The sequence below is a fragment of the Carettochelys insculpta genome, chromosome 12 (assembly GCF_033958435.1).
Source record: "Carettochelys insculpta isolate YL-2023 chromosome 12, ASM3395843v1, whole genome shotgun sequence".
Taxonomy (NCBI): domain Eukaryota; kingdom Metazoa; phylum Chordata; order Testudines; family Carettochelyidae; genus Carettochelys; species Carettochelys insculpta.
In genome coordinates this window covers 21,140,557-21,153,375 of record NC_134148.1, presented here as the reverse complement: position 1 = coordinate 21,153,375, position 12,819 = coordinate 21,140,557, and the positions used below count along the sequence as shown (strand labels likewise).

Below are 12,819 nucleotides of genomic sequence, written 5' to 3'. Positions count from 1 at the left end.
ACATAAAACAATTCAAAATAATTTCTAGTGTAAGCAAAATATAACTTCATTAAGTGATAATTATTCAAAGCCTTAGCATTTTTGTATTAATACAACAGTCCAAGTTATGAAAGACGTAATTTTTCTTTGTGGCCTGAAACATGCAACATTGATGATTTTAGCATCCTGGAACAAGTAGATTGGTAACAAATGTTCATGACAGAAACACACACTCAATGAGATTATAAATTAGCTTCCTCAGAGAAGGCTCACTAATAAGATTATATCTAAAATTTAGGCCACTTAATTTTTAAGACTCAGCTAATGGGCTAAAAAATTGATATCACTTCCTAGCATAAATTCAGATTCAATCTTTTCCTACCATAAACATTAGCACCATTATAAAGTTACAACTATTAACTTTGTTGTAAAATGAAATGATCCAACTGTAAAATTCATTTGATTGCTGATTGTATAAGCTCTAGTGCTAAAAAGAAAAGATTCCATATCACATAAAGTTATAAAGTTTAAGCAATTAATTTTTAGTATAGCATAATCCTATTCTCACTGAAGAAAGATAAATTTTAAATATCTTTGTTTCAAATCTGTAATATACTGATTCCATCTCCAGACAGACTTGTTTCATTTAGTTCAATCATATTTCCAGTCCCAGAACTACTAAAATACCTTAATAAAAACAATCCTCACGTTTTCTTCTTCAATGTTCATTACTTAAATATGATAATAGAATAGAACGTGGACGTCCTTTGAATACCTGACAAACGTATGAGAAAATTGATAGGCTGCTAGGTCAGGAAAAGGGCACTTGTCTTGTCTTGTAGAGAAATAATATATTATGAACTCATATTCTCAATATATTTTAAGTACTAGAAAAAGTTGGAATGAAAGAATATGCCAATAAATTTTGCACTTACTTGGCAAGGGAATGTTTTTAATGCATTCTGCCATCTGCTCTGTCTGCTCAGTTTTTGCCAGAGTCTGCACCTCATCATTTCCATTGTTTACCATGGTTGCTGGTTGATTGCTGATTGATGTCTTTTTCAAGGTTTTCACGATTCTTTGTACTTCCGCCATTAATGCTGCTTGTATCACCTCAATGATCTGTCAAGAATGAAGATTATTAGGGGATGATATTTGTATTTGTAGTTAATAACGTGATTTTTTTCAAGTGCTGATACAGGTTGACCCTATCTTGCCTGGCACCCTTAGGACCTGACCAGTGCTGAATGAGTGAGTTTGCTAGCCCATGGGAGGTCAATATTGTCTAGGACATTACCAACACTTCCACTACTTAATGGGGTCTTAGAAGATATTGAGGGGTGAACTATAGCTAAATAACAGCACAGAACACTGGGAGTCAGGACTGGTGGCTGTTAACAACCTTTATAGGACCATGGGAAACTTGGCCACACCCCTGTTAAGTGGTCATCCATCTAACTAAAATCATGCTGGATTATGGATGCTGATGGATGAGAGATTTCCAGATTAGAGAGGTTCAACCTGTATTAGAAACACACAATTTAAGATGATTATAGTAGTTGCCATTCGAAAGTCAACACTTGGTAACAGTGGCCACTTAGTGATACATGATGTATTAGTACTTATCTCCCCTGACCATACTGTGATCAAGAAATAACAGTTAACTGGTAGTAGCTGGCTGGTATGGTGACTTGCTCAGTGCATGAGTTATGTTCCCTAGCTTTACTATAAACTAAAAGCTTTAAAAGCTACAGTTTATGGGACAGAATTTTAGCTGGTGTTAATTGGCACAGCTACATGGACTTCAATAAATCTTGCAAAATTACACCAGTTTCATCAGCATGGAAAGTCTCCAATTTGTTACATGCTGGTGGGCAGCATGGAGAAAAGACTAAGAACTCTATGATTTTTCAGTCTTCTTCCTAGAATTCCAGCTGTTTTATCCTCAGTGCAGAAAGTAGCCTTAATGTTTTGCTGTTAGCACTGGTATCACGTGACCACAGATGCACCTCGGCCAGACTGGTGTTATATTCTTTTTCGAAAGGAAGGAGAGGAAAGCACTCCGCAGAGCTCTCATTATCTTAAAGGAAAGGTTACATATCTGCTGGAATTATGACTGGCCTGCAATGTGAGTTCAGCAGTATGTGCTGGCAGTTGATTATGTCTGACCTTGCTTGGTTGTGTCACTGCATTTCAATATGAATTAAACACAGAAAATCTATTTTGAATTAATAAGGCTGAACATTTTCAATTAAATCTATTAAAGCATGGAAATTCTGTTAAAGCTTCAGCCTTGTGCCTATGTACCATGATGTGGTTTTAAAATACAACCAACATTCTAACATTCAATGGAAGGAAAATAAAGGTGTTCCTGTAGTAAAGTATAAATTGGCTGAGATTCCACATACCACGGCTGTTTTGGGCGTTCAAGACTTAACATTTTTGCTTAATACTTAACACTCTCAGGCTCGGTCTACACAGAGCTCTGCTCAGTGCTGCTGCTGGCAGAGCAATGCAAACTGAGCTTCTTGGGATTGCAAATGACCGCTTATTTGCAAACTTCCAAAGGTCATTACCAGAGCCACGCAAGAGTTCAGTGACGGCATAAGGGGGTGCCGGCGTGACAGAGGCTGTATGGACATTCTTCTGCCAGCTAAAGACCCCTCTGTCACTACTCCCTTATGCCTGAAATGCTGGGGATGCCCCGTGAACTGGAAGCCCTGTCTTTCGATAGAAGGCCCTTGGAGCAACTGCACAACTTTTTTGCTGACAGAAACTGTCGACAAAGGTTTCATTCCTCATTGCAGTGAGGAAGAATGCTGTCAGTGCAAGTGCCAAATTTTTGTCAACAGACTGTCAACAAAACGCACTGTGTGTAGACGCTCTGCAAGTTTTGTTGACAAAGGCTACGTCTACATGTGAACGCTACATCGAAATAGCTTATTTCGATGAATATCATCTACACGTCCTCCAGGGCTGGCAACGTCGACGTTCAACATCGATGTTGCGCAGCACCACATCGAAATAGGCGCAGCGAGGGAGCGTCTACACGCCACAGTAGCACACATCGAAATAAGGGTGCCAGGCACAGCTGCAGACAGGGTCACAGGGCGGACTCAACAGCAAGCCGCTCCCTTAAAGGGCCCCTCCCAGACACACTTGCATGAAACAACACAAGATCCACAGAGCCGACAACTGGTTGCAGACCCTGTACGTGCAGCATGGATCCCCAGCTGCAGCAGCAGCAGCCAGAAGCCCTGGGGTAAGGGCTGCTGCACACGGTGACCATAGAGCCCTGCAGGGGCTGGAGAGAGAGCGTCTCTCAACCTCTCAGCTGATGGCCGCCATGGAGAACCCCGCAATTTCGATGTTGCAGGACGCGCAACGACTACACGGTCCCTACTTCGACGTTGGACGTCGAAGTAGGGCGCTATTCCTATCCCCTCATGGGGTTAGCGGCTTCGACGTCTCGCCGCTTAACATCGATGTTAACATCGAAATAGCGCCCAACACGTGTAGCCGTGACGGGCGCTATTTCGAAGTTAGTGCCGCTACTTCAAAGTAGCGTGCACGTATAGACACGGCTAAAATGTGTAGATGTAATGTAGACATAGATGTAGGGTACAAGTGAGCTGAGTAAATTTAAAAGGAGTGCATCCAGCCCTTTTGTGTTCTGTCAAAACACAAGCACTCATATTATTTTTATAATGTTTTTTTGTTATAAAGTCTTATTTTGCAAGGACTTTTCCTTATGTTTTGAGGCGGGGAGAAAGGGAGTTTAGTTTGAATTAGACATGAAACCAAAAAAAAAAGTCAGATCTAAATAACCCTGACATTTGGGCATTTCAGAGCCAGATCCTGCAGTTTACTTCTGCAATAAATCCAGACTCTGAAAAACATAAGCAGGCACAAAAGTGCTGTCGTTGTTCTCTATCTTCTTCTGGCAGAAATAGAAATTTGACAGTGGTTTTCAGAAGAGTTTTGAATAGTTTATAGAAAAACACGTTCCTTGTGATGTGAGGCACAGAGCATACAGGCTCCAAAAATTATCCACTTGTCATAGTGGTTCTGATCTACTAAGAATCTGTCACATCTATCAGATATCCATTACCTGAATCACTACTGTGTATACCGGACAAGCAAGATTTTATAATGTGTAATTTTCTCTACCCTCTCAGGATGGAATAAAAAGTGTAGCAAAGCAGCATGCCATGCTATTGCAAAGGCTCTTCTAAATCTCTGTGTGTTGCTTGTCCATCCCTTTTTCTGCATACACATTTCCACATTGCTTCATGAGGTTTCACATCTTCAGCCTTGCCCCCTCCCTAGATATATCCCAACAATGTGAATCTCTCTTCAAACTTTGTCAGTGAATTTGAAATTCTTCAAGAGCTTGCCCTGTTTCTACCAAGAGACATTTTTCACACCTTCCCACCAATATCCCTTAATTAGCTAATTTTTACTGAAGATCCATCTTTATCCATCCATTTTTGTTATTATGAATGAATTTTTGCATTCTGTTACTATTAATGTACTTGCCCAAGCTTCCAGTGAGACAAATTCCTGTGCTTCTGTGAGCAGTATTGCAGATATTAGCTGCTTTTAACATGAGATAGCGGATGGGAATCTATGGCAAACTGTTCAGGATGGCCTGGTCATTAGAAATAACTATGCTATAAGGAGGTCTCATAGAACATAGGTAGTATAGACATATTGAAACAAATATGGATATTTAAGCATGGGAGGCAACTGCATGATGAGCTGCACCCATCACAGCAACGCTACCCATCAGGTCCATAAGGAAAGCGAAGAGCTGTAATAATTTGGTTTAGCACATCTATGTGGAATTCCTCTGATAGCTCTTTCCACAATTTAGCAATTACTTTGAATGGCTGTTCTCTTTGTTAGTATTGGACCAGGAAAAAGTGAGCATAAGAAGCTTCTTTCATACCTGTCAGACCACAAGCGCCATAGAAGTAAACAGCTGCTCTTCTAGAAACCATGTATCTGATGCACTCATTCCATGTCACCAAAAGACTGTGGGGGGCAGGAAGGAAGAGGCTCCATAGCCTCCATAGGATAGACACTGTCTGGTATGGTGTTTCTCTGGAGAGACACACTGGCAACCACCACGGATTCTGTGCAAAGGGTACTCACTGGCTAATAACTGCAGGTACATTGCATCAGAGAGGTAGCCGTGCTGGTCTGTATCTTTAAAAACAACAAGAAGTCCTGTGGCACCTTATAGACTAACAGATATTTTGGAGCACAAGCTTTCATGGGCAAAGACCCGCTTCATCTGAACCCCCCTCCCCATGCATCTGATGAAGCGGGTCTTTGCCCATGAAAGCTTGTGCTCCACAATATCTGTTACTCTATAAGGTGCCACAGGACTTCTTGTTATTTTTGTTGGCATATTTTACACCACAAGGAAAACGCACAAGACAACGACCTTGGACAATGTGGATGAGATCTACTGAGATTAAAGGACAAGAACTGGAGTATTCCTGGAGTCAGCTAGAAGTTTTGTCTCAAGACAGAGAGATGTGGAAGAAACTTGTAGATGACCTATGCTCTACTCAGAGTACAAGGGATTAAGTCAAGTCACATTTTATAACTTTGTAGTTCGTAGCAAACTTTATACAGTTACCCACTGGGGCTGTGGAGACTTCAAAATACAGTCCTACATTTTAACAGAAAGGCCTCTAGAAACACTTTTTGGGTTGAGGATTACTGGGAAACAGAAAGTAAAACTTTGTTGTTCAAAATAGCACAGACAGATACTTATAAACTGTCATAGTATACTATAAATTTCTTTTATTCCTATTATTCAGATAAGAGGCCCTGTTTATTCCCATGCAGAGACCCTATGCTGCATAACAATTAAGATTGCTCAGGTATAACTAATAGCCATTCAAACACTGAAAAACACAGGAAATCCGGTTATTTGAGAAACACCACATAGCAACCGACCAACAATTTACAAAACACAATCTTAATCCAGCTAGATCACTGGGAATACAGGAAGGAAAATAAAGAGCTATTCAGTTGGATTGGTACAATTAATAAAATAATAAATATAGAAATAAACTGAATTTTAAAATAGCAAAGGGAATGAAATGCCCAGTGTTAGGGTAGCGAGTTCATTGCTAGGGATTTAGGCAATTTAGTGGAGTTCTGTCCATTTCCTGGCAGACAGGTAAACATGTTGAGGCCAGGCTCCTGCAATGTGAAGCATGACTAATGCACAGAGCTCTGTTCCCTGCAATGGCACTTCACACAGTCACAGGAGTCCAAATGCATGCACCATGCCATGACTCATAGCTAGATGCACTTATTTGGTCTCCAATAGTGCAGAGATTTATGTACATGTACATCACACAGTGTGAGTGGGGCCAATGACTAATAATGGTATTAGGTATAAGGAACTATCCAAGTTTACACTAAATGGCAATCTTGGCAAAAAGACCAAGAACTGGGTGGGAAGAGGTATACAGAGACTGAATTATCCTCTTTTCTATAATTATACGAGCCCTACAGGTCAGGGGTTGAGAGGTGCATTGTAGAAAGAGTATGAGAAAAACCAACCCATGGTGTAACTGTTCTATTGATAAAGGACTTCAGCCTCCAGGGATGTCATTCTGGCATCTCTCATAAGGACAAATGTCACACAGAAAGATTTTGAAGGAGCTGGGAATAGCACAGGAAGAACCAGGTAGTTAGAAGAACTCAATTTTTCTATTTGAAATGACTTAGTGAAAGTATTTGAAATTCCAGATGAAGAAATGGGGAGGAGAGAGACTTGAGCATTTAACATTTCAAAGCTAAGGAGCCAGGGAGAATTGGGACATAAGGAGGATTCCCAGGGGAAATCCTTGACTTATACCTTTCTTCCTGCTAACAGTCAGCAACAGGAAAAACCTGGTTTGATTGCACTGCAGACTGACAGACTTAGGGAATAAAACTGTCCTTTGGAACGCTGGTTTTATTGCTCATATCTGCAAGTAGATCCTGTATAATGGTTTCAATATTACTTAATGTATTAAATAAAAATACAAAACAATGCTTATTGCACAGATAAAGGGGTAAAACAACTTCTAACATTAACCATTAGATTTTTAACCCCTTCTATTCAGGAATAGCAAACCAACCCCTTCCTGCATTAAATGGTATAGGTCAGAGAGTGCAGTATACAAGAAAAGAAAAGTAATACATATATATGTTGGTGCAATGGGGCAAGAGGGTGTCACATTTCCTTTTAAAGAGCAATGAGCCACGTGGTCAAAAAAGAGTAAACAAATTTTCCTTTAAAATGATCTGTGAGTGAAAGGCATGTACCCATGCAATATTAGTGTGAAAAGAAAACCTCTCAAATTAAATAAATATTTTTTTAAAAAAGTAAAACTGTAATTCTTGCCACGTACAATGGACACTGAAAACATGAACTCTGCTTGAGTTTTGTCATCATTTGAACACAGTGTAGAGCAAGTTTTGCTCCTCAGCTTTCTCTCTGAAGGTAACCACTGTCATGAATACTGTACCATCTAAAATCATTTGTGACTCCCATTCATGCATTATTGCTGGTAGCGTGGCCCTTTTAACCACTTCACTTCAGGAAGAATAGGCTCAGAGCCAACACACTAATAAGGGGAGGTCTGAGGCATTGGCTGAATAGGCAGTGGGTCACTCAGACAGATTAGTCCCAAACCACTCTTCAGAACTGAAGTTTTTTAGTTCCCTAGTTCCAGCACCACCTACACGGTGTCTTCAGCTATGCTCAGTCACATTTACTGAGTACCTTTGACTTCTGAACACCTGCCAAAATGCTTTGTGCTTACTGGCACAGCACGTGCTTACAGGTATAACTGCAGCAGCCACAAAGGCCAGTGGGCACATCTGGGAACTAGCAAAACTGCTGCAAACAGCTGACCGGCAACTTCTGCTTTGATAACGACACAGAAGTTTGACTGCGTGGCTGAAGTAGGCAGGCTACTAGCAGATTTTTTTTGGATGTTAGGATGCTAAATCCACTTATATGTGCCCATGCTCCTAAGATCAGTTCTGGTTTTAATACAGCTTCCATTCAATTGATTGGAACATATAAATGGAGAAATCAAAGGCAACCGTTAGTTTTCTGGATATATGCTTTTCAGTCCTCAAATATAAATGATCAAAATGTTTCAGAGGCTGAGCAGATGAGAATGCTATTCTGTGGCTCTCACTTTACAACTGCAGCCACTGATTCTGGTCTCCTGGATTTGACTTTGAGTTATAAGGATTCCAAAGAGAGAAAAAACCTTGGCTTGGGGGTAAGGGGAGTTTGTGGGGGAATGCTGAACTGATGTGGGAGATGATAGGGTAGTGAAAGGATAAATAAACCCCAGTAACTATTGGCTGAACTCGGATGTGAATGTTTGCATATGCCACTGCTATCTATTATGGCTAACAGTGAGGTACAGCATGTCATTTTCAAAGTCCCATGAATGCCTGTAAGCTGTACAGTGGCATTCTGCTCTCTGATACACACACCATTTGAAATGCAGTCCTGGTTCAACTTCTAGAACTCTCTCATCCAGCAACATCAGGAATGATTTTAGTTAGCTGGATGAGCACTTATCATGGGTGTAGCCAAGTTTCCCACAGTCCCATAAATTTGTTTCCCTCCATCAATCCTGGCTGTCAGTGTTCTGTGCTGTTATTTAGCTGTAATGTCTTCTTAGAGCCCAGTAAGCATTGGAAGTGTTGGTAGGTGTTTTTCTAACTTGTCCTTGAAAACTTCTGCAGCCACGGCCTCTTGTTCTCAGCTGCGGAAAAGTCTCTCCTCTTGGATTAAGGTTCAAGAGGTCAAACCACTACAACCCTTCCTTGGAAAGGTATATAATTAAAATGAACTCCATCTACAGGGCCCAGGCTTCGCTCAGGCTTGGCATTTGTAGAGTCTCCCCTCTGGTGTCTCTGCCACCTAGGTGTATTCTTCTTTGGTTTCCTTTCCTGGTGAACCTCCTCAGCAGGTCCCCTTTACTTTCCCCACAAGACCTCCATTTAGAAATTTCCTTTTTCCATGTTCAAGGGACAGGTTCTCAGTTCTCTAGCTACTGGGGGTAGGCTCCTTTCATTATGCTTAGGTGCTTCCCTATCTAATTATCTGCCTCCCAGCTACTCAGTTAATTAGTCCCAGGAGCTCTTGAGCTGTCTCTTTTCCCCTTGTAAAGTCTGCCAGAGGTAGGCTGAAATCTTGACCCCTTTGGAGGGCCACCTATCATCTGATAGCCATGAGAAATGAGTCATATGTTTACAGTAGTCACCAGGATGTTCCATAGCTACCTAGGGTCCCCTGTAGAGCACTAAACTTGCCTGCTGGACACCCAGCTCAGCAAAGGCAAAGTTGCAAGTTATATTGCCTTGAGAAGCTGGAACTTGTTTCCTTTTTTGTGTGTGCTCTGGGAGGGGATCACACTGAGTAAAGTATGGAGCCCCAACGACACATTTTTTAAGGCCTTATCATACTCACTTCTTCTCCAGCACATATGACATTGAACTTCCATAGGCACATAAAACAGTTTGATTTTAAAGTAACTGAAAACTTCTAATTTTTTTTTCACTGGGACTCACATCCTTTTGGTCAAACATTCACCAGATCAGACACAGAAGTACTATGCATTTTCAAAAATGATTTGTTACTCAGTGTGATTTGTTACCTAGATGAGGCATGCTAATGCTTCTTCTGGCATTTCCAACCACATGCTCTAAAATCTAAAATAACTTCCTGATAAATGTACCATGGTTTAACATGAAAATTCTTTCTCCACAGAACATCTCAATAGCAGAATGTATGTGATAATTTCCCCAAAGTCCACATTTATCATGTTACATCCTGATATCACGATTCACACTAGCAGCAGCAAACACTACTTTATAAAAATGACATTATTACAGTTCCTACCTTTACTGATTGGTCTCTCCAACACAAAATAAGTTTCAACGATGAATCATTACCGGGATCAGGGAAGCGGCAATGACTTTTATCTGAAAATATACAGAACATTCTTTATGAGCTCACATTATATATATATAATGAGCTCATATATATAAAATGAGCATTATATATATATAATATATATATAATGAGCTCATATATATAAAAAACATACATGAAATTTCAACTGACCTTGCACTATACTGACCTTCCACTATTTTTAAATTTTGTAGTGTTCAGCAACATATCTGAAACAGAACCATTTTACATATTTGCTTTCATTTTATGCACAGGCATATCAGTGAAAGATATTTGCATCATGTGCATTACAGCATATTATATATAAAATTTATATTTATATTTATTTATAAAGGGTTATTCATGGTGTCTATTACAGCGTTGTTTTTCTGCAGAGGTTTGTGCAAATATTTTTTTGTTCTTAAGTCAATTGCCAGTTGCCGGAAATATCTTTCCCCAAAATTGAAAGATTGAAATTTCCAGTTTCATAATTGATATTGTACACTAACTTTGATCAAGACCTTTCAAATAAAGTCATATCTGATGTTTCTAGGATAAGTCATGCTTATATTAAGACAAGGCACAACAGTTTTAGAAAAATATTCAAAATATGCTTAATTAATGAAGTCTGATATTTCAGTCAGAAATATAGTATGCTTAATGTAAATTCCAGCAAAGAAGTGTCCTATGGCCACCACAACCATTTACTGAGTGAAGAGGAAATTTCTTTTCTTTGAGTATTTTAAGATGAAGGGGTAAGCAGTTTTTTTAATAAAAAGCAAATCCGAACTTTTAACTATGGTGAGGCTTTGTCTCCTGCATGCTGCAAATTTCATTTACTCCAATGAATGCTGTAATTAAAGCTTCCTCCACTGATTATACATATAAAGTGGGATGGTCAAATTACTTCTGACTTTTTTTTAATAGCTGCACTCAAATCACACACGTTAAGCATATATGAAAGGTAAAGTGACGGCAGATGCAAACTGGGATCATGACATTGCCTTCAACTGGAGCTAAGACAATTTACACTATAGGGTGAACTGCTTGAGTCCATCCTTCTCTGGTCCAGCAATATCCATGGTCTGACATGATTTTAGTTAGTCAGAAGTCCATTTATCTAGCATTTGGCCAAGTTACCTGCAATCCCATAAAATTCGCTTACAGTCACCAGTCTTGGCTGTCCATGTTCTGTGTAGTTATTTAGCTCTAATATACCCCTAAATGTCTCCTACAAGCCCAGTAATCAGTGGAAGTGTTGGTAATGACACTAGACAATATTGACTTCCCTTGGTTTGGCAAATTCTCTGGTCTGGTACTGGTAAGGTCCTGAGGGTGCAAGACTAGAGAGGTTCAACCTGTAACTGGGGAGCCGTCTCAGCTGTGTTGCAAGCTGACTATATCTTCAGTGTTGTTACGGAGAAAGTTCCAAAATCATGCTATAGTTCAAAGGTGGGATATTTCTTTCCTTAAAACAAATGTTATGCTTATATTGCATTGCCTTCTTTGGTAGTAGCGAAGAGCTGGGCATTCCCTCGAAAGGGCAAAAATCTACATGTGGAGGTCAAAATACCAGTTGTCAAAAGGAAGCGACCGCACACTAATAGCGGCTCGATGGGTTGATCTGGCCTTTCGAAGGGCCACCAAGGTCTTTTGAAAGGGAGTGTCCAAGTCGCTCCAAGCTCTCCTTCAAAAGAAGGGAGGCAGGAAACACCACTGACAGGGTCCCATGGCCAACAAGGCCTTCTGTGGCCTCAGCCAACTACTCCCTTAAAGAACCCCTCCCTCCACTCTCCACTTCACATGAGCTGAGTGCTGCCCAGCTGTTCCCAGCCTGGCAGAGCCCACTCGTACTCCTGCACTCCAGCTGACCAGTGCTGTGGCAGATCCCTCTTTCGAAAAAATGTGGTGTGGAGAGTCTACATGTGTATTCTTTTGATTTAGTTTTTCGAAAGGAGATGACCATCCTGATATAGGATTGGAGTTCGGATTTCGACATCTGTGCCCTGTTCTTTTGATTTTTTTGATCTTTTTGATTTCTTTTGATTTTCTTTCAAAAGAAGGTGTTGCATATGTAGACACTCCTCCCATTCTTTCGAAAGAAGGGCACATATTTCAATGTTTTGTGCACATGTAGACACAGCTAGGATGTAATCCTGCAATAAGAACTAAAAGACCAGTTTTCTCTTATATTCAAGCTGATATCAGATTGTCTCTCACTTCTAGCAGCAGCAAATGTGAATTACTGATTTATTTTAATCATGGATTTGTAGAAACTGGTTTCTCTGTTTGACCTTGAAACCTGTAGACAAATGCTTAACATATAATGAGTCCAAAAATAATACATATAAAGTAACTGAAAATATGCAAAGAGAATAGAAATATTTTCTGATAGGTTAAATGAGATGATTCCATGAGGAGGAGACACACAATAAGGTCATTCCAGCTGGCAGGCTCTACTACGGAGACAGGAAGCTATTTTAAAGTGACTGAAATGAGTTTGTTGGAGGTTATGGTAATGTTTCTTTTCACATGAGAAAAGGCAGGTTGCAGCACATGGAGTGGGGGGCGGAAGAGCGATGTTGCATTAATCAAAGCTAAAGGTATGGAGAGCACCATGAATAAAGATTTCAGCAAAGGTGGAGGAGATGTATGGATATTCATATTTTATTAAATATGCTCCTTACAGTGCTGAAATATTCAAGAATGATGTGATTATAAAAGAATGATGATACAACTTTTAGGGTTAAACCCTCCCATCCTTTGTAAGGTATGTGATACACAGATGGTCTGACTTATGCATCTGAATTCTCAGGTGATTTTCAGAGCAAATGCATGGCCATGAA

General features: G+C 40.0%; 1 protein-coding gene across 1 annotated transcript in view; it reads right to left on the bottom strand.

Moving 5' to 3' along the window:
* WDR72 (WD repeat domain 72) overlaps positions 1-12,819 on the bottom strand; it is a 186,610-nt gene that overhangs the window by 75,755 nt on the left and 98,036 nt on the right. The window contains exons 16-17 of the mRNA XM_075007021.1: positions 9,923-10,005; positions 915-1,101 (exon numbers count right to left, since the gene is read on the bottom strand). Of these exons, the coding sequence (XP_074863122.1) occupies positions 915-1,101; positions 9,923-10,005 (270 nt within the window). The remainder of the gene's footprint in view (positions 1-914; positions 1,102-9,922; positions 10,006-12,819) is intronic.